Raw genomic sequence first — 13,812 nt, 5'->3', positions numbered from 1 at the left:
GGGATGTATTAGTTAGGGGCATGGGAAAAAAGACATCTCGTGCTTAGGATGTACCATCTAAATATGCAGGGCATTATAAAAATACGTGAAATCATAAGACAATGACAAAGAGCATTGCTTTGTCATTGTCCTAAGGATTTTGTAAGACGTTAAAGAAATCAATACTCTATTATGCATTATTAGGCATCCTTATCCAAAGCCGCGGTGTAACAATCATAAAGAGTGGTATGCGTTCATATAATTCTTCTCTTTGGATGGAAGGTTTTCCTAAGGGCAACGGCAGCAAGCCATCATAAGCAGATAACCTGACCATCCAAGCTTTCGACTTCATCAATCTCTTGATCTAAGGCTTTGAACAAGCATGGTCGAGCCCCGCTCTTTGTCGTCCCTTGTGTTACATTTCGGAGTAGAATTGCGCCCTCCCCGGGTTTCTTCACGCTGTTCTGGTTAGTTTTCACTCTGAGTTTGCCGCTACCTCTACAGTTTTGAAGTTACATTGTTTGTTGCTGCCTCTGAAGCCTTCCTATGTAATTTGCTTGCTTAAAATCGCTGTGACTTTGGGTCCGTGATTATTTCTCTGCTCGTTTAACCGTTGCTACCTGCGCGCAGTCTTGTCGCATCATATTACTGCATGTCCTCCATGGATCGAAACCGCCGAAACCTGTTAGTGGGCGTCAATCCAGATAGATGAAGGACCTCGGTCTCTGTTGGTATGCCAAGTATATTGCAATGGTAGAGATAGAATCATGTTGGACGTGCTTCAAGCGTTAACTAGAGTATGCGACACGGGTCCGAATAGGCATCGAACTCCACGGCGATGCCTTGCATAAGCCAAGAGCAACCGTGCCAGGAAGAAATCACGAGTACTCATGCTGAGCTTTGGGCTCATTTTCTTTATCTAAATTGCTGCTAATGGGTGCTTTTGCAAATGGTTACTTTGCATCGTTAGTGCTTCAAGGACACAATTACTGCATTGTGCAAACGTGCAGTAGCTAAATCTATCGTAGAGGAACGGAACCGATGATCCCCTCAGGATGACAATCTTATGTTCATCATTTTTCTTAATTCCAGGATGCAGCTGCAAGGGCGTGGGCAATCCATCGAGAACAAATGCAGGAAGGCGATGTGTATTGCTACAATATCCTTAGATGCGCCACCTGCTTGGGTCGAAGAAGCAAGCTCTTGTTGAAGCTATGAGAGACGAATTACGTTTCTTAGATGAGACCTTCTTCTTGGGGGCGGCCTGCCTGCATGCAGCTAAGGCACAATGGCTAATCAGTCTAGTTCTGTCTGTCCTTTAGTAAATTTTCATGAGGTGTTGGTTGCATGAGGCTCATAAAGCACAATGGCAAATAGTTACATTTCGTCATAACATACGTTGAGAAGCCTGCTGATAAAACACAATGGCAAATAGTTACATATCGTCATAACATCCGTTGAGAAGCCTGCCTTTGCAACCTTTCGATAGCCTCAATGGATTTAGGTACTTTAATAATAGGTGAATTCCCCTTAACTAGATATGTATCATTCAAGTGATACGACCCTTTGTCATCTTCTACGCCTACACCATCTTTTTAACTTGCCCCCACTTTGGTAATTATTTTGTTACATGTGATTTTAGTGAATTGAAAATCATAAGCTATTTTATGGGGTACTCCCATGCGAATTTGTAACGCCTTCCTATGAGTTTTGTGCACGTACCTCAATGGATCTCTTAAAAATGTAATAGGCATTAAGTTGGTCAATCAACATTTTCATGATCCACCACAACTTGCAAAAACAAACACGCACATAGGAGATTACGTCTACATCCCACGGCCCGTCACGCTTGAAGCTACACAAAATGCTGTCATCCACGGCAACGCATTTGCACTTCCGACCCGATCGCACGCACACTCGCTGAATGCAATTCACCTTGTTATCACTATGTGTTAGTCCATATCTACAACTCGATCTCCATTGTAATCTTAAGAAAAATAGGCTACTTAGTTGGTTTCTTTCTAAAGATGTCAATTGGATATGTCCCTCTACTATCATACACACGCAGCGTATTAAGTCATCGAGTTTCGAACGTTTGGCTCACCTTAGCTCACATGCTGATAACGATCACGTGCCGCGATCTTTCTCCTAACATCCGTAAGGCAATAGGCTACGTTCTTGACCGCACAACACTGACGCGTTTCCTGTTACATGAAAATCGAAAAGCAACTCACACAAATGGGAGCAGGGCGTGAATTATCGGAATGGCCGTTTCGCTGTTGTCTTTCAGACTTTCAGCTTCACGCCCTGCTGTAACTAACGACGAGAGAAGCGAAGGTTACTTTGTATAGCCGGGGCCGAGACCTCGCCGAATTTCCTAAAGAGTAAAGTCTTTCACAAAGAGGATGAGTTTCAAATGGACTGCATAACAGCCCTGCTATATGCAGACTGGAGGGTTTCGCGGAAGCGATCCAGCGACAGTCTCACGTCTTGGCCATTTAGGTAGACCCTTTTAGTCTCCCACCATCCTTTCCTGTTCACAGATTCCGGGTCTATGAGCACGGGATCGTCCATGGAATACCTGTCCGCGAGAGAGCTCTCCTCTGGCATAATTTTATACTCTACATAATTCAGACCGAGCTTTCTGGCAGGCTCTCCATAGTACGTCGAGGCAGCCCAGTTTGTGCCCAGAGGCACTACTTGGATCAAGGTAGTGCCAGGTCTCATGAACAGGAGATGTGTCATGGCAGCTCCATGAACCCCAATCATTGCGTCGCAGGAGTCGACGATTCTGTAAATGCTCGCCATCTCTGTAGAACGTTTAGGTACAAGTATCTCCACCTCAAATCCGATTTGTTTAGCCAGTCTCGTCACGTCCTTTTGATTCAGCATAGCTCTAGGACTTTTGCGAGATATTATTACGAGTTTGGGTCTCTTGAGGCTCTCTTTCGACTCTCTAGACGCCAGAGGTACTTCTTGCTTCCTTAGAGATTGTGTAGAGTTTGTTGGCTTTGCTTGCAGTCTGGGAAGGTATGCGCGATGAAGCAATCGCTGGAATTCTTTCATCGACACACCCTCTTTCATGAGCTTAGGATCAATGGCGAGCTCATCATGAATGCGGAGACCCACCATGATCTCTGGGAAGCAATGGACACGCTTGTCAGCAGATAAATCTAGAATCTCATGGTTGGTAAGCTGACTGATGATCTCTCTGTACTTAGTCATCCACCACTCGTGATACTCTAGAATAATAAATACAACCTCTCCATTCAGGTGCTGGGAGGAGATGAATAGAGGAATCAAACCGTCGTTGAATTCATGGTAAACGTTACCGGTGTAACCACCCGTGGAGAAAAGAAGAGCAGGAAGAACATGCCGAACATCACAATCGTGGATGTTTTTCGATGTAGAATTGCCCATTCTTCGGAGAGAGACTTCTTGTATAGTATCCATAATGCTCGTCTCCCACTTTCGTGTGTAAGGTCTAACCTTCTCTTCTTTCAGAATGCCCCCGGCACGCTCGGGAGAGTAGACGAGAACGGAAGAAGACTTCCCGTCAACTCTCACGTCCCCTTTCATTTGGCATACGTCTGTGCGGTGATGCGATCGATCGCAAGAGAAAGCTTGTTCTCCTTCTGCGGCAACCCGATCGCAACCGATCAGTTAGGAGTGGTACAACTGTTAAAATCAGCGCTTAAAGAGGCAGCGAAACCAAGGCGTGATGGCGAAATAACATCTTTTGGAAGCGAACTACATGCTATCCAGCACAATTAACCTTGAGCTACTAGATCAGATGTCGAATCCATTGTTATTTTGGGGTGGACGTTCCCTTGGGGGAGGACGTGCATGGCATCGAGTTGGGAATCATCTGCAGGCACTAAAGAAAATTCAAGTATCCGAACGCAGGCATTGGATGCGATGGGCAAAGGGCGACCTGAGAAAGGAGCTTGAAACAGGCCGTCGACGAAGGAACTCACCGGTGAGGAGGCGATGGGAGCTGAAGGAGTGGAGGACGAAGGAAACCAGAAGGATGAAGGTGAGGAAGACGGCGAAAATCTGGAGGTGAAGGCTGCGAAGGGCTAATTCAAGGAAGGAGGAGGGATGAGGCCACGAAGGGTCGGCGTGGTTCTTGAGTTTGAGCTTGTGAGCCATGGCATGGGAGGTTGTGAAATCTTGCCAAATTTGAGTGAGTGAAAGAAGTAGTCTACTAAGTAAACTGGACGGCGAAACGAACCGGCAAAGGAAGTCGAAGCGGAGGGTCACCAGTTGACTCTGGACGCTGCCCCCGTGACGCATTCACCCCTCCCCAACACACACCATGCGCAAGCATGACACGCACAAATCGAGGGAGGTCCGAAACTTCAGACCCATAGGACTTTAATACAATCATATCATCTCTCTCTCTCTCTCTCTCTCTCTCTTTTCTCCTCCTCGTCTTACTTCAAAGACATGGTGGGGTGGGGACAAGGGCCGTCATGTCTCTCCTCTCTCCCCCCCTTCCTTTCGTTACAAGTAGTGTGAGAGACCAAGTCTTTGAAATTCCTGAGTGAGAGAGAGAGAGAGAGAGAGAGAGAGAGAGAGTCCTCTTCACTGAGAAATTTCAAAGACTTGGTCTCTCACACTCCTATTACATCATAATGAAAAGGGTGGTGATAGGAGAGGATCTCTTTGTACACACACACACACACACGTAGGGGTGGGGAGAGGAAAGAATCTCTCTCTCCCTCTGTGTGTGTGTGGCATGCATGTGCACACCCACAACCACCCATCCCCCTTTACTGTATCCCTATTAAACTTTACATGCCACCCCCTCCCAACCCCTTTGTCTCCCCTACACTCATCTCCCTATACAATATCCCTCGTATTCTTTATCATGTTCATCGAGAATCTTGTAGCTCCCGCCCTCCAACACCCCTTTATCTCCCCTAGACTCACCCCCTTTATGATATCCCTAATATTCTTTACACAATGTCTATCATGTGTATCGTCACATCTTGTAGTCCCCTCCCCCCCCCCCCCCTCCCTGCCATGTAACTTTTCCTATACTCTCCCATGAATGAAGACAAAGTTGCCAAAATTTTCAAAAAGTGACATCAATGATGAGATAGGGCTAATCTTCACATATTAAGGGGATAATCAATTAGTAGCTTCAAAATGACAATGAAGGGATAAATGTATTCTTAAGGATCCTCAAAGATACTACTATAAAGCATTCAGTATGTTGCTTGGAAACCAAAACTAAACTATTCTTCTTGAAACTAGATTTTCTTACATGGATAGTGACTTGCATGCTCTTCTTTCCAAGTTTCTTGTTTTTCTTTTTGTTAAGTAAAAGGCCCGTCCATGAATGAACTTGCTATGTTAGGTGATCGGGTTAGAAGCTAGATGTGGTTGTTGGAATCATTGGTAATAAAGGGAGTGCTGATAGCTCTCCCTTTTCCAAGATGGGTCGGAGCCTCTCCTTTATATTATTAAAAAAATGCCCCACCATGCATGAACTTGCTATGTTGACATGTACTTAAGGTGACACCAAGGGCTAGAAGCTAGAGGGGTTCATGAAGTAAATGGTGATAAGGGAAGTGGGCATACCTCTCCCTTTTCCAAAATGGATCGGTGTTTGTCCACTTTAGATATATTGCAAGTATTTTTAGCAATTTATTAGTGCAATTACTTAATTCTTGCATTGCAAATTCTTGGAGGGCTCTTGGGCATGTTTCACTTATGGCTTATTGTGGTGAAATAAGGTGAACATTTTTAGTATTTATTGAAGGAAAATTAGGCATACTTGAAAGGCTCTTTACTTATGCATAATGTTTGAATTTTGATTGAGGGATATATAGGTCGCATATAGACATGAGGGGATTAAAAAACAATCTTCCAATGTGATTGCTCTGTATGAGTGTATGGAGTACACGTTTGAGTATCTAGACGTGGCCCAACGATGGGGGAAAGGGGGGGGTGGATGGAGATATCTGAATATAAAAAATGGGTTGAAACATGTAAAAATGGTCATGAATGATCTTGTTTCGACTTAGATATTTCAATTGTCTAGCAACATAAGCATTTGTCAGCAATGTAAGGAGCATTGTAGACTAGGTCAAGTGAGGCTTAGGGGATCATGGACTTAAATACTTAAATGGGATATGAGGTGAGTATGGTATAGACAAAGTCAATACACAAGATAGTACGAGCTTTCACTCTTTTCTTGAAAGGCACAAGTGTTCAATGTAGGCACTACTTCATGGTTTAGATGGAGTGAGGAATATATGAGAGTAAGAAGATTTATGCAAAGTTATTGTAAAATGAGGGGGGGGGGGAGAGAGAGAGAGAGAGAGAGAGACAGTGTCTAGTAGACTTAATCTTGCACTCTTGGTGTTTTTTATTATTAAATTTGAGTGTTTGATGCTGTAACTAAAAGAATTCATGACTAAGAAGGAAAAGGTCAAAGATAAAAACCTTAGACAAAAATTATTGCTAAGCGTCCTTCCCTCAAGCCTAGGCTATGGTTGCAAAAGGAGTTACTTTAAAATACTTTTTCATTTCAAGGTACATGACAAGGGAGACTCCAAGCATTGACTCTAGATTTCTTATCATAATCCCTATTTGCCTTTGACTTTACTTTACAATGTAATGAACAATGGTACTCTTAGCCTTTACAACGTAAAGAGTAGCCTCTTATCATTTAAACTTCGATGTAAAGTGCAATGGCTTTCACAATATACACAAATTCAAAACATTTAAATAGATAAGAATCATGGAAGACACTTTTGTATTCTAGAGGATAGCAAGAGCTATGCTTGTAATCATATAGTGATATATGTTTGCACATAATATTAAGCTCATTGATGAGTCTTTGTATAGATGGGCCTCATGCTTGAGGTGACGAGTATGTGCCCACAACCTTTACAATGATTGAATTCCACCAAGTTTACAATGATTGAATTTTGCATTTACAATACTTGAATTTTGATTGATGCTTGAGGTGACGGGTACTACCCCTGTCTTGCAAATGATCGAATTCCAACAGTAGGGTGATTTTGGACTCAAAAAGGGCCTCACAAGTAGTAAATTACCAAAACTAATAAGGTCCATAGAGGGTCCCATCACCCCCACATAGGGATAAAAAGGTATCTCCCCAATGGGGATTTGCAGCCATTTTAAATCGATCGATTTAAATTGGTGATTTAAAACGTTTAAAACGGATTTTCAAGAAATAAAGCACCATTTTAAATCGTCAACGTGGAGCCCAATTGCCACTATCTGATTATCGTGTGATATCATCTCAATACCACACAGTGCTCTGTGATACCACACAGTGAAGTGGATGTATCACATGGTGATGTAAATATATTGCACGGTATGTGTATATACGATGCGATATATATATAAAATCCACATGCAACATTGTACTTTATGCCTTTTTGGGAATCTGTGAGCTTACGTGATTCTCAAGAATACCAAAAAGGATATGAGGATTAATAGAGCTCCACATCAAAGAATGTGATTTTTATTCTATCCTTGTTAAAGGTATCTCATGTTGGATGTGTAGCTCACTTTTGCTGGCTTTGACCAACTCACACATAGATGCAAGTAATTCTCTTTATCATTTATGTTTTTAGTGCAAATTGGTAAGTGCTAGTTCCTGAAATAGTTTGTCGTTTTGAAGGTTGGTAGTAGAGTATTGATATGTGATTTGTAATTATAAAAAAATATTTTAATAATATATTAATTAGTAATATGTTATGATCTTAGATGTATTCGACTCGAGCTAGTTGTGAGACTCACTATGCCGATTTGGATCAGCTCATTGATAGTCTACTTAAATTTATGTACATGATGGTAATAATAAGATAGTAATTGAATGAATGGAATACTTATGAAATATAATACATAAATGTAATTGACTCAAATTGGCCGTGAGGCTCGCCATGCTGCCATGATCAGCTCGTTCGTTGTCTAGATGGTTGTCTGGCTTGTGTATGCTAGCCTTGATCAACTGGCAAAATTATATGTGTAAATGCATTTTGAATTGGTAGAAGAGTGCATTTAGAAACAACACATTATATATGAGGAAAGGGCATACAATATTATGTTAACCTAAGCATATTGAAATAAGTACGTATAGGTAATTGTTAAAATATTTAGAAAAGTAGAGTCATTTCATTGTATGAAATAAAAACATATCACTTTTGTTTACGCTATTTATAAGAAAAAAAGAGTGTAAATTAGAAACAAAAGGAGGTGGTAATGTAAGCAGGTATAAGTACATGTAGATTTTGTTTATGTTCTTTAGTTTGGAAAAATATAGATTGAATAAGAAATAAAGGTATATAGTGCCAAGAAGAAAGGAGTGAAGATGGTAAGATAAGAGTATTAGATATCAATGCTCCACTCTCGTGTAACTGCACAGGAACCAGCTAACTCTACTTGTAAGCCCCCCATATGAGGAGAAGGCATTTGAGTAGCTCGGTTACCCGGTAGGTCCTGGTTTGGACACCAGATGGGGGCCATGTGTGGCCTGATGGCTGGACGACTTCAGATAGAGTTGGCACATTGCCAACTAGGCTACATGCAAGTGCGAGAAGGCATCCCATGACTGACCGCACTGAGGGTAGACGGAGCATTTCTCGGGGCAGCCCACTCTCAGGTTGTAGGGCCCGTTTGGAGCCCTAGATAATCCCGGATGGCTCTAGGCCGAACGGCAACCATAGGTTAGTTGCTCTATTATGTGCCATGGTTCTAACATGTGGTCGGTGGCCTATTTCGGGACCAACCTCCAGTCGGCCGTTTTGGGCCGACTGGGTCGGTCTCCCAATTGGGTCTAACCGACTATGACTGGTGGCTATATAAGAGCAAGCCCGTGAAGCCCATAATCATTATTGGCTATAGCAACCCTGATTCCTTAGCATCCAACCTCTGTCCTCTACTGTTTCTAGCACACCATCAAAGCTTCGCACATAGGAGCGCATGGCTGGGAGGTAGCGCCATCTATTATATCAGTTTTACAGTAATCAAATTTTTGATTCTCCATACTATCTGCTTTTCTCTCTTGCATACGAGATCTTGTTATCTGTTGAGCACAGACGTTGTATTGTTTGCTTACATGGTATTAGAGCTTGGGCTCTAGCAAGAAGATTTGGTAGTGTGTTTCTATTTGCGAGCAGATTGTGAGAGATGGCCCAGCCCGCAAGACTGCAAATCCCACCGTTCGGCGAAAGCGAAAAGTTGGATGGCACTAACTATCCACTCTGGAAGTTCAAGATGAAGACCATTCTAAGCGCATACGAGCTTTGGGATATTGCTACTGGGGTGGATGTGAAGCCGATTGTGAGACCGAATCCAGCCAATGTAGGACAACAGATAGTACCAACTGCGGATCAGATTCTCGCGTGGACAAGAAGAGATGCAGATGCACTGTGTTCTATTGTCTGCAGTGTAAGTGATTCTGTCATGGCGTTAATTCAACATGTCACCATAGCGGAGGAGGCATGGACGGTCTTGAAAAATCAGTACAAGACCACAAATCAGATGCGGATTTAGAATCTGGAGACTCAACTCGTGAACGAGAAACTGTTTGAGTCTGAAATGGCAGAGAAGTTCATCACCAGGGTGAAGAATCTGCACGATCAGATGACTGCGATTGGCATCACCATCACCAGTGAGAATCGTGAGAATCTAACACGAAGGTGCGCAGATGAGAAGAACGGAGTAAAGAAAGAGTCCAGCAATAGTGCACAGGCAGTACCAGTAGAGCTGTTCGTAGAAATTGAGGAGATTTTCATGGAGGCAGTTCATGTACCTGCAGATGAACCTTGGATTAGAACCTTGAATTATTAACAGTGGTGCATCGCGCCACATGACCAGTCGGAAGGATTGGTATACCTCTCTACATCCGGTGGGGAATGACATCCTGGTAGCAGTCGGCAATGATGCAAAATGTCCAGCAAAAGAAAAAGGTACAATTGCTCTCAAGTCAGATGGAGTTTTAAAACAGTTGTCCAATGTTCTTTATGTGCCAGATATCAAGAGGAACTTGTTGTCCGTTTCTGCGATCACGCATCGAGACCTCAAAATTCACTTCGATAAGAATGGCGCACATATTTTGGATCTTCAAGGGAAGGTCATTGGTAAAGGTACATGGTGCAACAACATCTACAAACTCTCAGCTTTCAGTGCTCGAGCCGATGTGAGCAACTCTAAGCTGTGGGATGAGAGGTTTGGTCATCTAAACCTTAGTTCTTTATATGAAGGGTCACCACCTCTTGGGTGTACCTCTTTAGATAGACACATGGATACATATGAGAATGGGAATGAGATGTGACACAATGTTGTAATTTGACAACATAGAGAATAAGACTGCAATAAAAATTCCAATGCAATTTCTCTATTCCAAATGCAACATGTATATGACAATAGAGTCATCTATAACACTAGATACATGCGAATCAAACTAAGCTAGAGTCAAAGATCAAAGTAGCACACCCAAAAAGTGCATAATCAATATCGTGACAACAAAATCAATATAGACCAATAATGCATTTAGCAATACAACTAACTTTCATGATCAACTTACCACATAGGCAAACCTTTAGACTAAAGGGAAAAGCATGCATCTTGTACAACAAGAATCCAAGGGTCCAGCAGACTTATGTGATGGTATGGATCATCCTATAGACACTTGTGAAGTGACACATGATCTATAAGAAGCATCCAAGTACCAAAAAAACACCCATGAAGTTATGGGATCATGCAAATATGTAAACTGCATCAAAAGAAAATTTAGAAGACCAACAATTATATGGGAATTGCAATCGACAATCATCCAATGTACGCATGCTGGCAAAGGACAAAATTATCCACTAAACCAATGTTAGCAAAGGAAAAAATGATCATAAAGATCAAGCAATATATTCAATAAACATGACCCACCAACAGATCAATATTTGACAATAAAGAAATTATATACAATGGACAATTGAGCTCTCGTTATTCCAATGACATCTCTTGTTAAGAATGGTGTACATGGCACCATACTTTGCTTTGACCTCAACTTAGAAGCTTTGGTGTTATGAGAATTGGGATTATTTTTTAATCTTTCAATATTTAATTATGAGATCTAGCATTTTGTCGCACAGCTGATGCATTGTGTGCTCACTGCTCGTATGATGTGTATTAGTGTGTGCACCAATATGCGATGAGAGTGTAGCGTGTGTGCACCACTTATGCGATGAGCAACGGTATGTGTAACAGTGTGTGCACCATCCATACACATGGCTAGATATATGGCTATGGCTACAGAGTAATGTGTGCACCACTTACGCGATGATGGTACGTGTAGCAGTGTCTGCATCATCCGTATGATTTTATGCATGTATAGTAGTGTGTGCACCATGCGATGGTATGTGTCACATGTATGCACCATTCATAAATGATTTGTTGATTTTGTACCGCTTAAATGCTGAAAGATTGAATAATATTGGTGGTTGATTCCAAGATTTCTTGTGCTTTAAATATTTTCATTATTTATGGATGTTGTGAATTCAGGGGAAGAGTAAGTAATTGGTCAATGGCTATTGGCAAATAAGCATGATTTGCCATATTTTTGTGCATGTAAGGCACACCAATGATGCGGGGAATAAACAAGGATTACTTTAGTTTTTGACATTACAAATGCTCACATACATATTTTAATTTTTGGAACATTCGAGGCTTAGCCTAAGCATATTAACTAAAGTGGGAAAAGTGAACTCTATTTCTAGAAAAGGCAAGCTATTTTGGAAGGTGTCTATGTGGCTTACCTCAAGTTCATTCATGGAGGAGAGGTGCATGAGCTTCTATAAGTTGTTGCTCAAAATTATTGAATCAATCAAATACATAGGAAGTGGAAGACAAGCACCAATCCTATGGGGGGAGATTGCACCTAGTGCGCTTGTTATCTTTTTTGTTTGTGAGTTTTGGAACATGTGTGCATATTTTTTTGTATAGTTTCATTGTGTTTTCGATGATTTGCAAGTTATGCGAGTGATCCCATTGTGTTTATACATCCTCTGCCTAAATGAAACAAACACTCATGAGCCCTTGCCTTACATTGACCAAGCATGTTACAAGACCTAACAACAATAAACTCCATGGGCACTACCATCCTCTACAGCAATCATTAACACTACACACAGCCAAAGTGAGCACAACAAATGAGAACATGCTCATTACAACACTTGACAATCGCTACACAAGAAATTGTATATTCATTATTGTAACCTATTGATTATCCAAAAGCAAACATCAACACAACCCCATCAATTACAAGAAGCCATGAAACTCTCACCAATAACATGCCCAATTGTCATACTTGGTGACATTAAGATCTATAAACATGCTAACCTCCAAACAAGAATAGTAAAAAATACAAATTGCCAACAAGTCAACATTGTCATTGGTCAATTTATATTAGTCAAGAAAAGACCAAGCCTTTTTTTATCAAGCACTATAAGTGGGGGGAAATATAGATACATAAAAGGATAATGCTTAGCTTGCAAAGGAGAACCCAATAGGTGGAATACTATTCTATTTGGGGATTCAATTAAAGCCAATTGGGAAGAATGTTGTTTTTTGAGAGCACATGCTTGGGCACCCATTAAGTGGAATGCTTTTCTACTTGGTGCTTGACTTTAAAAAATTTGGGAAGAAAATTTTTTCCGAGAGCACATGCTTTGTAGTACATTTGAAATTCTAAAACTAGTTTTAAATGTAATATGTTAACTATTAACACTCCGGAAGTGTTTGTACATTACACACAATAGATCCAGGTATTGGGCAACAAGCCAAGCTTACATAGGACATTCAAGAGCACCAACAACAATTTGCAAGTCCAGTAGGTACATGTCATGTCTCTTGTTGGTGGGATATCCTCAGCTTTCCTGATAAGCATGACTCCTTTTGGTAATTCTACCAATGTTTTAAATAGAATTTCTAGTTCTTAGAGTCTTTGTTGCTATAGCTTAGGTTTTGTTTAAATGTAGGTTTAAAAGATAGTTGTATGTGAAAAAGTACATACATAATTGTTGGATCATAATTTTTTGACTATTATTACAAAACCTATTTTGAACATTTTTTTTTTAAAATGAGACCTTTTGACACCTTCTAATTAGTACTTAGTATTTGTAGCTATTGAGGTAAATTTCAATATAGGTATATTGCATCACAATAGAGCTAACCATAATTGCGGGGTGTAATAAGTTTATAGAGAAGATTTGGACTGAGTTAATGCATACAAAGACCAACTTTCCGCAGTGCACAAGGGATATAAAGGATATAGATAAGCAGTGACAAAAGAGTACAAGGAAAAAACAATTATTTGATTGCCACGGCCCAATCCTAGAGTGAATTGGAATCTCATTTGCTCACCCTGTGCAAGTGTCCCACGCTGTTGTGTTGCTCTAGATGTGGTCAACTATCCAACCGTAGATTGTTGTTGGCGCATGGACGAGTTGCCGCATGTTGTGGTGCACCATAAAGTCGTTCAACCTTTCCGTATTGGTTGAGGGGCGGCTCAGGTTGATGTTGAACACAACAACACAATGCATCCATAGACGCCGGTACAAACATCTATTAACGTGTCTACAAACCTACATTTATAGGTGCGTCTATATAATAGAGAGACATGCCTATAAATGCGCTATTAGACGCTCTATAAAAATTTTAAAAAAAACAGAAAGACGAGCTTATAGATGCTCTACAGATTTTTTCTTTTTTTTTGTTTTTGTGTGGTTGAATAGAATGTTGTGTATGCTATGTGATTGCAGGAATCCCATTTCTATAGTGTGCAATTCAATT

The 13,812-nt window shown here is 41.1% G+C and overlaps 1 protein-coding gene across 2 annotated transcripts; it reads right to left on the bottom strand.

The window, feature by feature from the left end:
- Window positions 1-2,061: 2,061 nt before the first annotated feature.
- LOC147890823 (xylan glycosyltransferase MUCI21-like) lies at window positions 2,062-4,357 on the bottom strand. 2 transcript variants are annotated; one of them, XM_087389380.1, is made up of 4 exons: window positions 3,957-4,357; window positions 3,755-3,847; window positions 3,312-3,614; window positions 2,062-3,116 (listed from the first exon to the last, which is right to left on the bottom strand). In XM_087389380.1, the coding sequence occupies exons 1-4, from the start codon at window positions 4,273-4,275 to the stop codon at window positions 2,392-2,394; spliced, it is 1,440 nt and encodes a 479-aa protein (XP_087245506.1). In that variant the 5' UTR covers window positions 4,276-4,357; the 3' UTR covers window positions 2,062-2,391. The 2 variants fall into 2 exon arrangements, with proteins under 2 accessions (XP_087245506.1, XP_087245505.1); XM_087389379.1 differs by having other exon boundaries at window positions 2,062-3,614.
- Window positions 4,358-13,812: the final 9,455 nt, after the last annotated feature.

This window comes from Dipteris shenzhenensis, chromosome 18, assembly GCF_047967505.1.
Source record: "Dipteris shenzhenensis isolate YYH24624 ecotype China chromosome 18, Dip_SZ_1.0, whole genome shotgun sequence".
In the NCBI taxonomy this organism is placed as follows: Eukaryota; Viridiplantae; Streptophyta; class Polypodiopsida; order Gleicheniales; family Dipteridaceae; genus Dipteris; species Dipteris shenzhenensis.
The sequence above is the reverse complement of the archived record's forward strand: the minus strand, read 5'-3'. Positions and strand labels throughout refer to the sequence as shown.

Coding starts and splice junctions, on each gene's coding strand:
- LOC147890823 (XM_087389379.1), bottom strand. CDS start 4,275: ATGCGTCACGGGGGCAGCGTCCAGAGTCAACTGGTGACCCTCCGCTTC. Junction 3,848..3,956: donor CTCCCATCGCCTCCTCACCG/GTGAGTTCCTTC, acceptor TAGTGCCTGCAG/ATGATTCCCAACTCGATGCC. Junction 3,615..3,754: donor ATCTGATCTAGTAGCTCAAG/GTTAATTGTGCT, acceptor GGGTTGCCGCAG/AAGGAGAACAAGCTTTCTCT.